This window comes from Ochotona curzoniae, unplaced genomic scaffold, assembly GCF_017591425.1.
Source record: "Ochotona curzoniae isolate NIBS_2020 unplaced genomic scaffold, NIBS_Ocur_1.0 contig_2927, whole genome shotgun sequence".
Lineage (NCBI taxonomy): Eukaryota > Metazoa > Chordata > Mammalia > Lagomorpha > Ochotonidae > Ochotona > Ochotona curzoniae.
Genome location: NW_024465654.1, coordinates 4,557,908 through 4,576,809, shown reverse-complemented (window position 1 = coordinate 4,576,809; position 18,902 = coordinate 4,557,908). Strand labels below are relative to the sequence as shown.

The window sequence follows — 18,902 nt, the reverse complement described above, 5'->3', positions numbered from 1 at the left end:
AGTCCCTCCCAGCTGGTCGGACAAAGGGCAGAGACGGATCTGGTGTCTACTTGCTTCATCCACGTCCTGTGCGGACTGCTAACTGGCAGAAGGATAACCCTCATCTGCTGTTCCGGGGAAGGGCGGCCTTCGGGCAGGGTGTCGTGTGTGCCGAAGCCAGCTGCGTCCTCGTCTCAGTGCCGTGGCTCCGTGTGACTGTGGGACGATGTCCTTGTCACTCCCTGAATTGTGTCAGGAAACAGTGGAGGTCACCGTAGGGGCCGGGCTTGTGCTTGGATGGCTTTCTGAGACGTAACCGCGCTGATGAGAAGGGGATCCCCTGGATGTGACTGGCGGGGGAAAGACACAGCACAACTGTTAACCGAGGTTTACAGGGTCGTGGGCCTGGCCGAACGTCGGTGCTGGCTTGTGGCCCAGGTCGAGAGCAGAAGCGTGCACATGGGTGGGAGTCCACAGGGAAGGGGGTCCTGTGAGAGACGGGCTCTGGTGGCGATGGCGGAGAGTCAGGCGGTGAAGCGTGAAGGGCTTCCTGGGCTGCAGGGGGAGTGACCGCTGTCGCGAGGACAGGAGGCTTGCGTTGGGTCCCTCGCGGGAGCACGTGTCCCGTGATAGTGTGAAAGCTCGGCTGCCCACGCTGACTGAGGCGTAGCTCTCCAGCAATGCGTCATTTCACCCAAGCTTTTCTAGAGCCAAACACTTGCTCTGGTCATCATCAGTTTCCTGTAAATATCTCTTGATTTATTCCCCAGACATTTAATAATGCATGTGCATTATGAAAATTAATGGAAAAAATAAAGATATAAGCTGACTCAAACCAGATAGCCCCAGAATAAATTTTGTTTTGCCAATGCAATTAGCTTGGGATTTAGAGTGATAATTAGTAATGATTAACAGGATCTAGCAATATAGTTTTATTGAATCACAGAGAAATTGTGATTTATCTTCAAAACACGTTTATATTTCTCTGTGTATGGAGATAATCACTTCAGTAATGTAGCATTGAACATCATGAAAAAGATTATTAGAGCAAATTAAACCTTCTTTCCTTTAACCTTGGTAGAATCCAGGAATAGCCGATGATAGAGAAAGCGAAAATGCAGAGAACAAATCAGGAAAAACAGCCTCAGCATTCTCTTTGAAGTGCTTGTCTGAGTCACGGGACGGGACCTGAAGTAGGACAGGTTACAAAGACGGAATTGGAAAGCACTGAGTCTGTCGGATTACGCTCCTGCTCCCCTGTGACTGTGGGTGCCGAAGGGTGACTCTGGGTGCCAAAGGGTGACTGTGGGTGCCAAAGGGTGACTCTGGGTGCCGAAGGGTGTGAACCTGCTTCCTTGACCTCCAAGGCTTGTTGGCTTGCAGGCCACCATAGAGTCCATGACTCCTTTAATACACACGGTGGCCCACAGCGTAAGGATAGCAGTGCAGGAGTCACGATGCGGGCAAGTGTTTTACTTACTAATGCCTTTGCTGTTTTTTGTTTGAGACATAGGAGAGGGAGGGAAGGAGGGAAGAAAGAGTAAAGGACGGAGGGAGGGAAAGAGAGAGAGAGAGACAGGCAGAGGTGTGGGGAGATAGAGATTGCTTGCTTTCACTCTTCTCTTCCCACGTTCTCCTGTGGCTGGGCCTGGGCTGGGACCAGGAGTTGGGGACTTACTCCACATCTCCCACATAGGGGGTAGAAACTCAGTGTCCCCAGGAACCTGGGGTCAGGAGCTGGGGCCAGGGACTGAGCCTTACCCCGCCTGTGTGATGTGGGTGTCTTAACCGGTTGGTTGAATGCCAGTGGCCCTGTCTTGTTCTGACTAGAACTAAAGTCAACTCACAGAACTGTGCGTAAGACTGTCGCGCCCACGTGTCTTACCGCCCAGCAATAAGACGCAGACGCGTGTGAAGTCTCCTGCGGTAAAATTTATTGTGCACACTAACATGAGGAAGGAAGCGTGAATCCCGGCAGGCTTCTACTCTTATGTGCTGTCTGGCCCCGCCTCCGCCGATGATAGGTCGGCGTCATGATTACGCAGGGTTCTGGGCGACTGGATTCGTCAGTCCCAGTGTTTACGTGCCTGCCGCGCCGCAGCTCACTGCGCATGCGTTAGGCGCATGCGTGGTACTGCCAAAGCTACGTGACTATCCACCAGGCACCAAGATCTAGCCTCTCTGGCCGGCGCCATTTTGGGTACGGCATGTAACCAGTATATACAGATATGGCTGGCAACATCTCCCTCCTTCTTATACAATAGAAAAATAAACTGGTATGGGCCTGTCTTAGGTTGTAGACTCAAGGCGCACGATCCGTCATAGGGAGGCTGCGTGGCTTGACGTAGTCCCTGTCTTAGACCGATAATTGTCTGGGTCTATCTTACCCGTCATGGGCTACAACCGCGGTGGTTGTAAAGAGCAATGTCTCGACAAGTTAGTTATAAGATTGACTACCCTCTCGCGTGCAATGGATAAGACCTGCGAGGTGCAAGGGCTAGTCAGGTGCATTATGCATCATGCTCGAACTCAGTGCAATGCCATAATGACCTGAGGTGCAGGAGCCATGATGTCCATGCTCTTAACTAAGCCTGTTGAAGCATGCTCAACCATACCATGGGGGAGTCACCATACTGCATGGCTAGTAGGGCTTGATGTATTGTCACACAGTCTCGCTGAGCGCGGTGTCTCAAACGACACAGGCAAAAAAAGGCATAAGGCACAGCCTGCACATAAGAGCAGAATCAGCACGACCACTCCCACCCATTCCTTAATATGGGAAGTGATGTTCCAAATCCAAGTGGCCAGGGTTTCAGCAACAACAGGATCCACCCGTGTAGAATTAATCTGGACAATGGCAATTCTCAACTCCGACTGTAAAATATCAAATTCTCTCGTCCAATTTCCTAAAAGATAGGAAGAAAGCTGGCAAGAAAGATTAGCAGCCATTGAAACATTTTGAAAAGGAATAGAAGTAACACATAAACCTTGACACTAAAATTCTCAGGAGACGCTTGAAAACAAAGCGTGTCCTGTAGGGAGAATAAAAAGTTACTCATATTCTCCTTAATATCATCATAAGGGAGAAAAGGCAAATCCAAAGAAGAAAAAATCAAGGAAACACTCGGGCTGAGTGGGCGACCAGTAAGGGTCATGGAAAAACACTCAAAACTCCTCATCGTGGCTCAGCAATCACGATCCTCACAAGCGCCATACAGACCATTAGTTGCACCATCAGCCGTGTTTGCACTGGGCGGGGCACCATTGTCCTGTGGGATTGTAGGAGGAGTTTCTGATTGCGGGTCTGCATGAATCCTCCCCAAGTCAGATCCTCGTGCAAGCGCTCCAGCAGTTGCAGAAACGTCAGAAGGCGGTGATGGACAGGAACGAGTCAATCGAGCTGGAACCCAAACCGGAACTGGGGCGTCCTGTGGAAACACACAAATGGCTCCTCGAGCCTGCCTAATAACTGGGTCTGGGCCCTTCCATTTGGACTCCAGAACATCCTTCCACTTGACCCAAGATTGCTCTTGCGCCGTCTTGAGGGAATGACGATCTGCAGCACTGAGGCCTTTCTCATCCAGCTGTAAAAAATTGATGGTGAAGAGAGCCAGGGCTAGAGTGGCCCAAGGGCTCTGACTGGCGAGGCCAAGTGATTCCCAGGTGGTTTTTTGCTTTTGCAATAATTCCTTAATAGAGCGATGAGCACGTTCGATTATCCCCTGACCTTGTGGATTATGACCTCACAATGGCGGCTGCTAGTCCATGAGCTGTTAAGGGGCCTCCTGTATCCCTACAAACCTTTAGCCAATCTGAAATTCCCTTGGACTTACGATCCTTGAGTAGGGCTCTACATTCTGCATTACACTGCTCCCAAATTATCTGCTCTTCCATTTTAGTGTTCTGATCTCCCTCTCCAAAGGTCCTTTCCACGGCCTGCATTACGCGTGCCACAAAATCAGCAAAGGGCTCATCTGGCTCCTGCTTAACCTGTGTAATGCCCAGTTTCTCTTGCCCTTTAAGTGAAAGGGCCTTCCAAGCCTTTATAGCTGCAGTAGAGATCTGGGTATACACTGGCCATGGATATCTATTTTGATCATCAGAGTATTGGCCTTGTCCGGAAAGCATATTATAAGTCCAGGTCAAAGCATCACCGCCACGCTGTTGATTTGCGCGGGCGGTCTCAGCCAAAAGCTCTTGCCATAGGCTCTTCCAATTTAGATATGATCCGATGTTAGGGAGAACAGCCTTCACCACAAATTGCCAATCAGAGGGAGTCATATTCATTCCCCCCATACGTTCTAACAGGGACAAAGTGTAATTGGCATGAAGACCATATTGCTTTACAGACATGGCCAATTCTCGCACTAATGCTGCATCTACCTGTCTGTGAACTCTTTCCCTTTCTTCTTCTAAGACGGGGAACATATCTTGAAGTTCCCGGCGCGCGGCTGCATCGATGAAGGAAGAGCCGGCGCCATAACTCATGGGCGGGGCTGATGGCGTCACAGGAGGAGGAGCCATTGATGAAATGGCTCCAGAGTCCTGAGGCCATGGGCCGCGCGTGGCCGGCGCAGTAGCACCGCCATTATCTTTCTTCTCCTTTTCTAATCCTTGTCTATTTCCTGCAGGTTTACGTTCTAAGCGCCTATCCCACTTATACCCTTCCTCAGCGTCGGAAGTCTCCGAACTTGATGAGGAAGATACTGCTTTAAGTTTCACCTTTATTTTTTGCTTCAAACCGGTTCTCCTCTCCCGCTCTGTTTCTGAGAGACTATCCTGGGCAGACTGAAGGGCTTCGTCACTCTCTCTGACCGCTCCCTTATGCGGGGCATAAACCATCTGCAAAAATTTCACCAGAGAGACCTGTGCGCCCATGTCTATAACCAGAAGCGGCGGCTCATATACCTCCGATTTATGCTCCTAGTCACCCGAAAGTTCTCCCTCTCAGAGCTCCTTACCTGTTTTATGGCCGCAGTTCTGACTCCATCCCGTTTTGAACGGGAGGCTCCCTCCAGGTCCCGGGTTTCGGCACCAGTTGTCGCGCCCACGTGTCTTACCGCCCAGCAATAAGACGCAGACGCGTGTGAAGTCTCCTGCGGTAAAATTTATTGTGCACACTAACATGAGGAAGGAAGCGTGAATCCCGGCAGGCTTCTACTCTTATGTGCTGTCTGGCCCCGCCTCCGCCGATGATAGGTCGGCGTCATGATTACGCAGGGTTCTGGGCGACTGGATTCGTCAGTCCCAGTGTTTACGTGCCTGCCGCGCCGCAGCTCACTGCGCATGCGCTAGGCGCATGCGTGGTACTGCCAAAGCTACGTGACTATCCACCAGGCACCAAGATCTAGCCTCTCTGGCCGGCGCCATTTTGGGTACGGCATGTAACCAGTATATACAGATATGGCTGGCAACATAAGACAGCAAGCTAAGCTTTGCAAGAAAACGGAAGCGAAGTGGGCAATGTGGGTGAGGTAGCGCGATCTGCAGAGGAGAGCAGGTCATGGTTACAGATTGCCGGCTTCGCTGTAAACCTGCAAGTGACGCATGCGTGGCGGACAGTTCCTCCAGTCCGTGATGGACAGGGTGCTTCCGGCAAGCAGGCCGTAAGGCACGCATGTTCCTGGCACTGAGACCAACTGGATGGAACCCTGGCGTTCATTACTCAATTCTGCGGAGTGTCAAATTTTACAGAAACAAAACCCACCCCTATTCAGGGAACTGCTTGCCGACAGTTGCCTGGAGCCTCAGCATGAGTAATGCTGTGGGCACTTGTGCCCATGGGTGGCTGGCCATGCTTCTCCTTGTGGTCAAGGAGGATCTTTTTCTCAGCAAGGATGCCACCGAGTGTCACCACTCGGAGCTCCTGACCGTCAGGGACTTCCTTCTTACCCAGAACTGACTCATTCCTCAGCAGCGTGCTAACTCGGGGGTGATGCGTGACCCCGAAATCGCGGAGTGCAAGTTCCTCTTTGTGACGTGGAAGAATGAGCTCGGGAGCTCGGGTTCAGAAACACAAAGAAAGCGCAGTCTTCGGTTCTCTTTCTCCATCTGGAAATTACACGTAGAAACGGTCAAGATGACTCTGGTTAAGGAACAGTGTCTCGTGGAAAACACCGTGACATGGGACATCTACAACATTCTCAGGAAGGAGAGCCGGAGGCTGCCTAGCTGGATGAGCTGTGTCAGCTCGTTTAGGACAGCTTGTTATATAAATGCTGGAATGAACGGCAGCACTGTTTTTTCTTCCCTTCCTATGATGCAGGTCCAACTTCCTGGTGGTTGTTGGCATACGAGCATGCCTGGGCTTTTTGCAGGGCCATCTTACTCCTCCCATTCCTAGGAAAGTTTGAAGTTTTCTGTGTATTGTACTTTTGATTATTGAAATGGTGAAAAAATTGTGTTTCCAGTTTTCATCCTAATAAATCATTATTTTGATAACACTGATGTTATAATATTTTTGAGATAGTTCCTAAAACTAGTATCCCTGTGTCAAAGATTTTAATGAAATGTTGGAATATTGATAAATCGGAATTACGCTTGTGATTTTGAATTAGAAGAAAATGAAATGATCTATCAGTGTCCTGGCATTTTTATGTTCACAATAACATAGTAACTAAACTTACCTTTCTATAAAAAGCTTTAAAATGTTGTTGTAGAAATAGATGAAAGCTAAAAGTATGTGTGTTTTTTTCCCCTTTAGTCATGATTTCATTGGAGAATTTACAACAAGCTACCGAGAACTTTCTAGAGGGCAGTCTCAGTTCAATGTGTATGAGGTGAGAAACATTTTATTTTATCCTTTTCGCTAACTTTTTATGATTTAAAAATATGTGTTTTGCAAAGGATTTGCAAAGGATAAGTGCTGGAGATTAACTTAGCACTGGTAAATGGTTCTAAGTCTTTAAACTCGGGGACAGACTTGTTTCTTAGACTGAATGGAATTACTTTTCTTGTGTTGTTTGGCATTTTTAAATCTGGAGTGATTTTGGAGTTTTGCCTCTGCAATCCCGTTTGAGCTTCAGCTGAGTGAGCATGTGTACTTTTTCCCAAGTCAATCCTTATGTTTTGTCTTTCTACCAGCTTGTTCTCAAAACCTTTCCTAATAAACAAACAAATGTGTATTCCAGTTGTGTCTGTGAGCATGCACGGTGGCTGTGTTCGGTGGGGTGTGCCTGTGCACCCCCGCTCTTTGCTTCCGATCCTGCCCTTTGGTCAGGTGCCTGGAGTGCAGCCGAGGACAGCCCATGTACTTGGGTAGCTGCCACTGGGAAGCCGGGATGAAGTTCCTGGCACCAGGTTTGGGGAGTGAACTAGTCAAGAGAGGGTCTCTCTGCTGTCTCTTCTGTGTCTTTCTGCTTTTGAAATAAATGACCTCAAAAAAGAAAGCGGGACAGGAATCCACGAAGGCAGCACACGGTGCACAGCCTTACACCCCTTGCCAGCTGTCCGCCGGCTGCGTGCTGGAGCACACAGCAGATTTTAGCACTGTTTCTCCTTGATCTGTGGTGGTGGTACAGGGTTTAGATGCCAGGAACAAAAGTAACCCCATTCTTGTCCCACATGAAAAAACCAATTTTCATGCAGATAGTTGAGGAAGCCAAGTGGACTTTATTGCAGCTGCAAGAGGGGTGCTAGGCAAAAAGCAGTCAGTGCTGCTGAGGGCTGAGTTTGGGAAACACAGTTCCTGGGTCCAAAAAAAAAAAAAAAAGGCATGGGGGAGGATCAGTTCGAGGTTGGAGAGGAAACTCAACAACATTCTGAACAGGTCATCTTGTCTAGCTTGCCCAGTTACTAGGATGTGACTGGTGACTTCCTCCCATTCTCATCGGAAGTTCCCTGCCTGCCTCGTTTCCGCACTTTCTCAGGTGAGGTTCCCTCACACGTGTGCTGCGTGTTTGTCCGAGGAACCAGCTAGTTCTGCCGGATCACTGTCCAGGATGTGAACTAGGCGACTAAACAGGCATGAGAGGCGAAAGTCGTAGATTAAACTGCGTTTTAAAAATCTAGTGTAAAACCTGACATCTTATTTTTTTCATTTGTTTTTAAGGTGGTGAATCCTAAAAAGAAAGGGAAAAAGAAAAAGTACACGAACTCTGGAACAGTAAGTCGAGTTTCATGTTGTTTATGAAGTGTCCACATTAAGGAGTAAGGCCTATCTGAAGCTGCATTCTAAGTGAGCTGGCAGCTGTTTCTACTTGAGCTTTGTTTCACATGGAGAGAGTGAGGAAGAACAGAAAAGTGAACTGTGCTGAGAAGTCAGGATGGAGAACCTGGTGCCAGGCTTCCTGCACGTCATCACGGGGCTGCGGTCCCTGGGAGAGGTGACGTCATCACGGGGCTGCGGTCCCTGGGAGAGGTGACGTCATCACGGGGCCGCGGTCCCTGGGAGAGGTGACGTCATCACGGAGCCGCGGTCCCTGGGAGAGGTGACGTCATCACGGGGCTGCGGTCCCTGGGAGAGGTGACGTCATCACGGGCTGCGGTCCCGGGGAGAGGTGACGTCATCACGGGCTGCGGTCCCAGGGAGAGGTGACGTCATCACGGGCCGCGGTCCCAGGGAGAGGTGGCCTTCACTGCTCACTCGGTGCATCGGAACAGAGTTGGCAGACATGAAGAAGGTTGAATTCTGAAGCGCTGTCCGTGCCCGTGGGAAGGCACTGCGCTTACGCTGAGGCTGTGCGGCTCTCGCGGCCTCGCAGGTGCTCGTGCATGAACGAGCATGAACGCTGCGGTGCGAACACAAATGTACCTGGAAATTGTCTGAGATCAGTGCTGTTACATCTGGAAGAAAAAGTGCTGAAAGTTTCCCTTAGAATTAACATTCAGAATTTTCTCTGCATTTCCATGGAAAGGTGTCTGTGAACTGGCGCCTGGAGGATGGGGTTGACACAGCCTGGAGGACCGCCCTGCCCGCCCGGGGCTCCCTGGCTCTGCTGTTTCCGTTTTAACCATTGTCCAGCTTCCTTTCCTCTTCCCTGGCATCTAAAAGGGGAGGTGGCACAGTGTCCTCGAGACGGTCTCATGCTCTTCCTCAAAGGAAGCAAGCTGCTCCGAGGGAGGAGTTGTGTTTTTTATTTTTTGTTTTTTTTCCTTTCTGTCGATTTTAAATTTAAATGTAAGAACAGTCAGTTTTCAGTTCTAATAGATTTTTAATGAAGTACCAAGTTTTTGTGGTCTGCCAAATCATAGAAAATATGATTTTTTGTCAAAGAAAAAAACATTTGTATTTGAAATGTTATAGTTACTCCAGTGGATAATTCTGGATTTTTTTTCTAGGTAACCTTACTTTCCTTCTTGGTAGAAACTGAAGTTTCTTTCCTTGACTACATTAAGGGAGGGTGAGTAATACCCAGCGTTCCTGGGACACTGCGTGGGGGACCCTGCACGTGTCCATGACCTGCACGCTCACGTGGGGGTGCGCCTCTTGCCCTCGTGCTCTAGAAGTGCTTATACACCAAATGCTGTCGGATGGGGGCCGATCGCACCTAACTCTCGCTTAACCAAGAGGAGGGGGCTTCCTTGTGTTGCCACTGCTCCCAGGTGAAGATGTTAGGTCTGCTTTGCTGTGTGTTTCTCACTGCCCAACCTGCACAACATGTCACCGTTTCAGAAGCTTGGCAGCCGACCTGAAGATGATTGTGCTGGCTGCAGGATGGTGATGGCATGCTGCTTGTCTGAGTCCCGGTGGGGAGCCCCGGGGTCAGCCAGGGGTGACTCCCCAGCCCACGAGGCAGGAGGCGTTTCACAAGGACAATGGACACTCTAACCCATTCTCAGAACTTTCCAGGGAAAATTCCTTGGTGTTGTTGCATTGTGCATTTCTGCACTCTGGCAAACAGGGAGCTGTCTCCAGCTGTGCTTGTATTTGACCCAGCTGGACCATTGTGAGCTAGCCAGGCACCCCTAACACAGCATGCATGGTCGCACAGGACCAAGTGCCCGCAGACTCTGGTGTCAGTGCATGCAGAGCCGGTGCGAGGGAGGTCTGAGTGTGTGAGGGACCTGTGAGGACTGACAGTCCGAGGCCTCAGCCGTGTAAACCATGGCTAGTCCTGCCTGCCCGGGACGGTGACTTCAAGCCAGACAAGGGACAAAGGTCAGTTTCACAACAAAGATTGACCGTCCATGCTCTAATTTGGGGAGATAAAATGTAAAAACAGAACCTTGCAAGGACGTGAGAGCCGTGCGTGTGTCTGTAAGAGATCCCTACACTTTGTCGGCAGTGCACATCTGGTCAGCTGTTGCAGGTGTATCGGAAAAAGCCATTTGCTGCCGCTGTCGGATTGCTGGTTGTTGAGTTGTCCTCCTGCGAGTTGAGGCTCGGGATTTCCACAGTGCTAGAAGGCGGTGCCCTCACCCCTTCCACACACTCAGCCTTTGCTGCTGACCTCCAAGGCCTCTGCTCTTGGCTTAGACGCTGCATCCTTTACACGTGGCCTGTGCTGGAGGAAATGCTACTGACCATTTCTGCAAAAGGCCGTGTGTAGGGGCAGCTGGCATTGTAGCATTCTGCTAAAGCCAACAACTGGAAAGATAGCCTCCGATGTGGGTGCTGGTTCACGTCCCTGCTACTGCACTGTGGGTCCATCCCCCCGCTGATGAACCAGGAAAGCAGAGGAAGGGAGCTGGTGCTTGGGTCACTGTACCTACGTGGGAAACAGGGATGAAGTTCCTGTTTCCTGGCTTCCACTTGGCCCAGCCCTGGTTGCTACAACCATCTGGGAAGTGAACCGGTGAATGACAGCTCGTGCTTTCTCAGTTCTAGCATACCCAAGTTCCTAGGCAGTCCCAGGCGTGGCCTCGGGAAGCAGCACCCACTTTTTGGGCAAACATTTACCCCAGACCTTGTCAACTGAGTGACTCAGCCTCACGTCTCCTTGCGCTTGCTTCCTCTGCCTCCGAAGCGCGGAGCTCAGGGCGCATTCTCTCTGGCAGGGACAACACAGCAGTGCTTTTTCTTCTCACCCTGGCAAGCGCTGTGTCCCAGGTTTGGGGAAGAGGATGGCAAGAGGAAGGTTTCCAGTCAACTGAAACCTGAGAGACTGAGCCATAGGGCTGTGCGATCCCGTGTGCTGAGTTGTCATACTCCAAGGTACTGTTTGTTCACGCGCTGGTTCGGTTCAGAGAAAAGGCGGTAAAAGGCACGTATAAAGCAGCTTGCTACATAGCTCCTATCTGTTCAATGGGTGTTTGGTAAATGGACAATTCAAATGGCACCAGGAAAGGCAGGCCGTCTGGGCCTGTGTCAGTGTGTCTTTGTTCTAACTCCAGCTGCCTGATGGCGCAGACTCTGGGGCGCCCAGTGACCATGCAGGCAGCTGTGTGTCTGCCTCTGGCAGCCTGCACCAGGTCCTCATAGCACCCTGCTCAGGCGCGGCCCCATTTTTTTTTTTAAGATTTTATTTTTACTGGAAAGTAAGATTTTATAGAGAGAAGGAGAGATAGAAAGATCTTCTATCCGCTGGCTCACTCCCCAAGTGGCTGCAGTGGCGGGAGCTGTGCTGATCCAAAGCCAGGAACGTCTTCCAGGTTGGTCTCCCACACAGGTGCAGGGTCCCAAGGCTTGGGCCGTCCTCGACTGCCCCCATCTCTCTGACTTGCAGTGAAGAGGGAACAGATCGCAGGTGGTGCTGCCTGCCGAGTCCCTGCTATGTGCCTTTATCAGCTGCGAGTGTATTAGAAAGCCACGGATCTGCAGGCTGAAGCAGTGTAGCACGCTCACCCCACCAGCTGGGCTGTGAGAGACAACAGGTACCACCTGTACACACTGCATCTTCCTGTGGGTTCATTCTTACTGTTTAGATTTGAGAAGCTGAGTGACAACCCTGCCCTGTGCAGGTTCGCTCCCCAGGGTGCCCCAGTGACAGGAAGTCCTCCCAGGTCTGCCTGTGGGTGGTAGACGGATGTGCCCTGAACTCCATGGTTTGGAGGTAGTGGACGAAGAGGACCGGAAGCTGGGAGTCACTCAGTTGACAAGGTCTGGGGTAAATGTTTGCCCAGGAAGTGGGTACAGGTTCCAGAGGCCATGCCTGGGACTGCTTAGGAACTTGGATTCTAGAACTAGTAGTTAGAATGTTCATATCCTAGGCCTGCCGCCACCTGGTAGCATTACCTGTTTCCATGTCTGTGAAAAAGGAAAAAAACAGTAAGGTCTGTGAGGCTAAATGGTGTGGAGGTAGCTATCCATGAAGGAAGGCTATTACATTAATTGGTTTAAAGTTCCACTTTTTAAAAAGATTTGTTTATTTTTATTGGAAAGTCAGATTTACAGAGAGAAAGTTCTTTTATATGTTGGTTCACTCCCCACGTGGCCGCAACAGCTGGAGCTGAGCCAATCTGAAGCCAGGAGCCAGGAGCTTCTTCCGTGTCTCCCACATGGGTACAGGCTTTGGGCCGTCCTCGAGTGCTCTCTCAGGCCACAAGCAAGGAGCTGGAAGGGAAGTGGAGCAGCTGGGACATGAACCTACAAACCTGCACCCATATGGGATCCCAGCACATTCAAGGCGAGAACTTTATGCACTAGGCCACCACGCTGGGGAAAGTTCCCGTGTTTTATCTTACTTGCTCCTCATTGGTGGGATGGTGGCATTGCTGTTTGTGACTGTGCAGTCAGCGAGGCTGTCCTTGTTGTCAGCTCCGTGCCCCGATGGCTGCAGGGCAGTGCTTGCTCGCCGGGGAGTCCTGTCCACTGAGCATGGCAGCTCAGTCTTAGCCCCAAATCTCAAAACTCCCTGAAATCTCAGATAAAAGGTTAATCTCCCATTAAAAAAATCATAAGTCTCAGGAAAAAAATTAAAATTGTAGAGGAACTGTGGACCTTTCATAAATTCATTTTAAGTGCTGATGTGGAATTTTGGTACTTTTTTTTTTTTAAGGTGAGTTGAATGTCATTCAGTCCTTTTATCCAGAAGCTCCAACAGAAACCCTCTTTTTTTTTTTCTTATGGCATGATAGTGTTAGGGGGTTAATATTGTGCCTATTGTAAAGTTATTCCATTGCCGACAGCATGCTTTGCAATCTCTGAAATGGTAGTCCATTAAAATGTCTGGGGCTGAGAGGAGAAAGGTGACAGGGGAACAGTAATTTGGCAAAGGCAGGTGGAGGAAGAGGGGGAGGATTTATCAGTGACGTAGTCCTAGGGAGTGATGCTGTACCGCGTCATCGTAGATGACGTCATTGGAGCTCTGACAGACACCACATGCGCTGCCGTTTGCTCAAACAGAAGACTTATCATACCACCATTGATAGGCCGGGGCCACAACGGGAAGAATTGATGACAGCTATGTGAGCTGTAATAAAAGGAAGAATTGCCTATTCTGACCGTGCAAGGGAGAGGATTAGCATGAACCTGGAGTCACTTAAGAAATGTGTTCTCTCACAAGTGGCGTTCGCTGCTCATCAAAGTGCAGTTGCCATGGAGTTTTATTTCTGATGTTTAAAGTACTCCTCCGCAGTACAGGTTACCCGATGTTGGAGAAGTTGGGGGTTCAGAACGCGTGGCTGTGCTTGGGGTCAGAGCTGGTTTGCTGGCGATCCTGGGCTTGAGCTGCAGTTGGTGTGCAGTGCCTGACCCTGGGCCTGCTCGCTGCTCTGGCACCTGCAGCAGGCTGAACCAGCATTCTACTCTGTAGTACTTATAGCGATTTGGGGCTTGGAATCGATGTTTTGATGGCTCATTTTGCTTCTGTTCCTTTTGATTTTTTTTTCTCTAATCTGGCATCGTTGACACTTGTGGAGTAGGCAGTGCTTTCTCTATCTCTGGCTCTTCCTGTCAATCTGTAAATCTGCTTTTCGCACAAATAAAATGTTTTTTTGTTTATTTAAAGCAGTAAGGCAGAGGCCAGATTTAGACTTGCTTCTTGCAGTGAGAATTTTTTGCCTGGATGGCACTCTGTAAAAAGGGCGGATCATATGGGGTGCGGTTTGGGGCTGGCAGGCTGAGACCAGCATGTGTGCTGAGAAGCAAAGCAGGTATGGTGGGGGTGGGTTGAGGGCATGGTCAGAGTCTGTGGTGACTGGAGACTCCAGGATGCCCAGAGAGGCATTGTGCTGACGTCAGGCCAGCAAGCAGCGTCCGTGCAGGGGTGAGGGCGCAGCTACTTATGAAGGCTTCTGGGAGAGCTGTGCTCCAACGCTCCTTGTAGCAGCAGTGGGAGGGGTGTTCTACTCTACTAGAAATGAGGTGTGGAGAGGCTAAATCGCTTTTCCCAGATTACATTCCTGATATAGAAATTCATAGGGTGGTGTCACAGAACCTCTTACTCTGGGGGGCTTCGCTTGGGGAGGTCACTTAATCCTGAGACTGATTTATGGGCGAGATGGAGCTGTCTGCTCCGTGTTCATGTGGATGAACTAGACTTAAGAAAGAGGCAAGAGCTGAGTCAGGAAAGGGTTCAAGCTCTAACCTATGGTGTAAAGTAAGATCAAGGATGGTGCTGCATGACCGTGCCTGGGTTCAGGGCGAGGCCCAGACGCGGGCTGCACGTGGTGCTGCGTGACCGTGCCTGGGTGCAGGGCGAGGCCCAGACGCGGGCTGCACGTGGTGCTGCGTGACCGTGCCTGGGTGCAGGGCGAGGCCCAGACGCGGGCTGCACGTGGTGCTGCGTGACCGTGCCTGGGTGCAGGGCGAGGCCCAGACGCGGGCTGCACGTGGTGCTGCGTGACCGTGCCTGGGTGCAGGGCGAGGCCCAGACGCGGGCTGCACGTGGTGCTGCGTGACCGTGCCTGGGTGCAGGGCGAGGCCCAGACCCGGGCTGCACGTGGTGCTGCGTGACCGTGCCTGGGTGCAGGGCGAGGCCCAGACGCGGGCTGCACGTGGTGCTGCGTGACCGTGCCTGGGTGCAGGGTGAGGCCCAGACCCGGGCTGCACGTGGTGCTGCGTGACCGTGCCTGGGTGCAGGGCGAGGCCCAGACCGGGCTGCATAGGGGAACCAAGGGACGGACACCGAATGGGCAGGAGGGGCGTTGGAGATGGGTAGGCTTCCCAACTGCATTTGGCCAGTTAGACGTCCTGCTGCCTGTGGGTCTGAGTCTGTTTTGTCAAAGGGAGAAGGAAGTTCCTCTCAGACTCTCAGCCCTCAGTCGGGAGAAAGGAATGTGGGTCTTGTGGGTGTCCCCCTCACGGTTGTTATTCTTGGTAATTCATAACAGCAGCTGTGCAAAAGATATCTAAGATCATTTTTCTCAGGGGGCTTGACAGGCACATGCTCACGTCTACTTGTTTGGGGCCCTTTCCTGCAAAGCGGAGTGTTCTTCGCTTGGCGTTTTGATACCTGTCGGTCACAGTGTTTGTACGTGCAGTAAAGTGAGACAGACTTCCTCGACGTGCGCATTTCGGCGTTAGCGGGACGTGCGCATTGCTGCGTTAGTGGGACTTGCGCATCGGGAGGCTCGTGCGATGTTAGCACTAAGTTACGCAGTTGGGCAGGCGTCACTGCTTCATATTCTAGAATGTAGTGCTGCTCTCTGAGGTTTTTGAAATCTTGCTCTTCCTTGTCTGTTTCTAAAGCTGAAGTAACACTTCCTTAGCAAAATGTGTCAGGAGCTCACGTGCAGTTGTTTCACGAATATTCTATCAGGAGTCACGTGCATTTACATTTCTTAATTTGACACATGATAGATTCTTCCTCTGTGCTGAGGCCTCACGCAGTATTCGAAGATGAAAAAGAGTAAGAAGATTTATGGCTGTTGTTAGGCTTACTTTTATAACGCTGTCATTTATCAGAATGTTCAGGATTGCTCGTAGCCTGGAGTAACAGGGCTGCCAGAACCTCCTTTGAAACTGATGAGTCAGTGCTTTGGGGAATCGTGGGGCATGCGCGTAAGCGCCGCAGGAAGGGGAGGTGATACAGGTGCACTGAGGGCCAAAATGCCGTGCTATCTTAGTCGTTTTTGCTAATAAAAACCTGCAATCAGAGAAGCTCCGAGTCCAGCCTGGTGTTGCTCCCACCTCTCGCCGGCAGTTGGCACACGGCAGCATTACTTTTCCTGGCAGCTTTGGCTTTGATGGGACCTTTGTGTCCGAGAGACTGTTGGAGTTTTTCTTCATTTGAGTAATTGCGCTCAAAGTCCTGACGACCCCGGCCAAGTTAGAAACAACCATGGACTGATGGATTCATGTTCTCGGCACAAAGCCTCTGTACCTGCTGTCTGAGAGAGAGAAAACGAGGTTCTTTCACTACTACCTAAGGGAGATGGAACCAGAAACCAAGTTATAAATCAATCTTTATTATCTGCTGGATTTTTACACACACACACACACACACACACACATACCTTCTGCTGGTTCACTTCCGGATGGCCCAGCCAGGAAGTCAGGGCAGACCCGTGTGTAGCAGGGGCCGAGTTTCTTCAGCCCTCTCCTGCTGCTCCGAGGATGCCCGAGCAGGGAGCTGGCATGGAGAACGGTGGCAGAACTCTGTCAACACACTGCTGAAGGATGTGAACAAGCCAACAGCCGTGCCAAACGCCTGCTTCTGCAGTCTTGGTTATCATGCTGTTGGTGTGGCATCTTTTTAAAGTTTGACTGTCTTAAAAGATTGTGGATTTATTTTGAAAGTCACAGTTAGAGAGACATCGTCCGTCTACGGGGTTGCTCTTCAGATGCCTGCAGCGTCGAGCGCTGGGCCGGTCCAAAGCCAGGCAGTGCTCCCAGGTCTCCGCTCCGTACGGTAGGGCTCCAGGCTTTGGAACGTCTGCTGCTGCTTCTCACAGCTCCTTCAGGGAATGGGTCACACATGGAGCAGGCAGGGCACGAACCAGCACCCGCACACTATGCCGGCGTCTCAGGCAGCAGCTTTGCCAACCATGCCACAGCACCACCCTCTCTGGTCTCTTTCTTAGGTTGTCACCATAGTGCACTGTCCTTCATTGGATTGTTGTTACTATGCAGTTTGCAAATATTTACCTGAAGAAACAGTCATAAATACAAGCCTTGCATTTAAAGGTGAATTCAAATTGGAATGCTAGCACTTAGTACTGATAGAAATTTTACTGATTTTTCCCAGCATAGTTCTCCTTGTGCATCGGACAGGCGACTTTGTAAAGTTACTGTGAGGTTAACTGACAAACTAAGCATGTTACCCAAGCATGGCATTAGTTTGAGATTCTCGTTACTCTGTGCCCGGAAGCAGCTGTAAACCCTGGCCTAGGGCATCAGCTCAGCTGCTGGGACTCTACCCAGTTCTGGGGGCCTCGGAAGGTGTGTCCTTTCTGCTCGACCACAGCCCCCTGCACGGCACGCACTGCCCTCAGGCACAGGGCCCAGCCGTGTGCGGGCGGGGACTGTTCCTCGGGCCTCCGAGGGGTGTCCGATGCATGGGCTCCCCGCTGTCTCACGAGCTTTTCTGCAGGATTGCTCTCGCTTTGGCTCATGCTGGCTAGTCCTGTGCTCCAAGTTAACCTATATTCTTAGCCTACAAACCCGATTTCTGCTATGAGATGAAATGACTGACTATAAAGGGAACCTGTATTCATTTTTGTTCAATGAAAGGTTGTACGTTCCTTAGGAAAGGCAAAAAAAAAAAATGCATTTAAGAATCATACGTGGGTCTTTCTAGGCTAATTTTTAAAAGAGATTTGCTTCATAAATATTTTTGACAGATTACAGAGAGGCAAAGCTGGACATGGAGACCATCCTTGGAGTGGCTACTCCTCCAAGGAGCTGGGCCAGGCCAGAACCAGACGCTGCGTCTGTCCTCCCCCTTGGGTGTCAGGGACCCATGTGCTTGGACATCTGCTGCTGCTTTTAAAGGCACGTTAGAAGTAGAGCAGCCCAGGATTTGAACCAGTGACCTTGTGGGATGCTGGCACAGCAGGCAGCAGCTTAGCCCGTGTGCCACAGTGCTGGCCCCCCATCCAGCTACATTTTCAAGAAGAAGGTGAACATATTGCTGTACTTGATACTGAGAAGACCCTCTGCTGGAATCAGGATGTTTAAATCCTGTCACCATTGGCACCATCGTTTATGTAACAGTTTCAGATTTTGAAGTGTTAAAACAGTTGTGCATTGGGTCCAAAATAATCTGTGGCCAAAGCCGTCTATTCACGGATTCAGATGATATACTTTTTAGTTAAAATCATGTCTCAGTGGGCGTAGTGTTTCATTTGCCACCTGGGACGCCCATATCAAAGCGGCTGTTCTAAGTCCCAGCTCCCAGCTTCAGCTCCGACTCGCAGCTCCCGCACGCTGTGACAGCCACGGGGCCGCACTCCACGCACCTCGGTCCTTTCCGACTGCATCGAGCCGAGCTTGGGTTCTGGGCACATGGCTTGGATCCGGTGACACTCTTGCTGGCATTTGAGGTAGTGTACTGGACATGAAAAGATTCTGTCTCTCGTACAATGGAAATGAATTAACACTTTAAAAATCAGATGCAATTTCAGGTTATTACATGTAATCGTTATTTTCACTGCTTTTCCTTGCACGTCTTCTCTGGTTAAAAACAGGCGCAGTTACTCAGGTGCGGTGGCACAGGTGAAAGCCAGAGGGTGAATGTCTCATGTGAGTGCTACCTCCTTAGTTTGGTCAGAAAGGAGAAACAAAAAAATTAACCCAGTAAAACAAGTTCGGCTAGATAGCACGTGCTAAAATTGATAAATGTAGCGGATTTCACCCATACATATCTATTTATCTGTCAGCAGACACACACACACACACGCAGGAAAGCTGGGGGAGATGAGTTGGGGCGTGGCCTCGGAAGCATGTGGTTCCTGCAGGAGAGCCTGTGCGCCCAGGCCCGGCTGGTACGGGTGGGCTCAGCCCCGCTGGCCTTTCGCGCTGCCTGAGAACAGGTGGATCCGTTGTAAGTGCTGGCGTCTGAGACTGGCAGAGCCTGTGTGCTGCCTGACGGCTGTATTACACTCTGTTGTGTAGCAAAATGCAGTTACTTTGGGTTTTTTTTTTCCATTTTGTAGAAATA

The 18,902-nt window shown here is 50.6% G+C and overlaps 1 protein-coding gene across 1 annotated transcript in view; it reads left to right on the top strand.

The window, feature by feature from the left end:
- The window catches only part of CPNE8 (copine 8), a 106,923-nt gene that overhangs the window by 67,838 nt on the left and 20,183 nt on the right, over nt 1-18,902 (top strand). Inside the window, exons 11-13 of the mRNA XM_040978879.1 lie at nt 6,683-6,758; nt 8,030-8,083; nt 9,259-9,320. Of these exons, the coding sequence (XP_040834813.1) occupies nt 6,683-6,758; nt 8,030-8,083; nt 9,259-9,320 (192 nt within the window). The remainder of the gene's footprint in view (nt 1-6,682; nt 6,759-8,029; nt 8,084-9,258; nt 9,321-18,902) is intronic.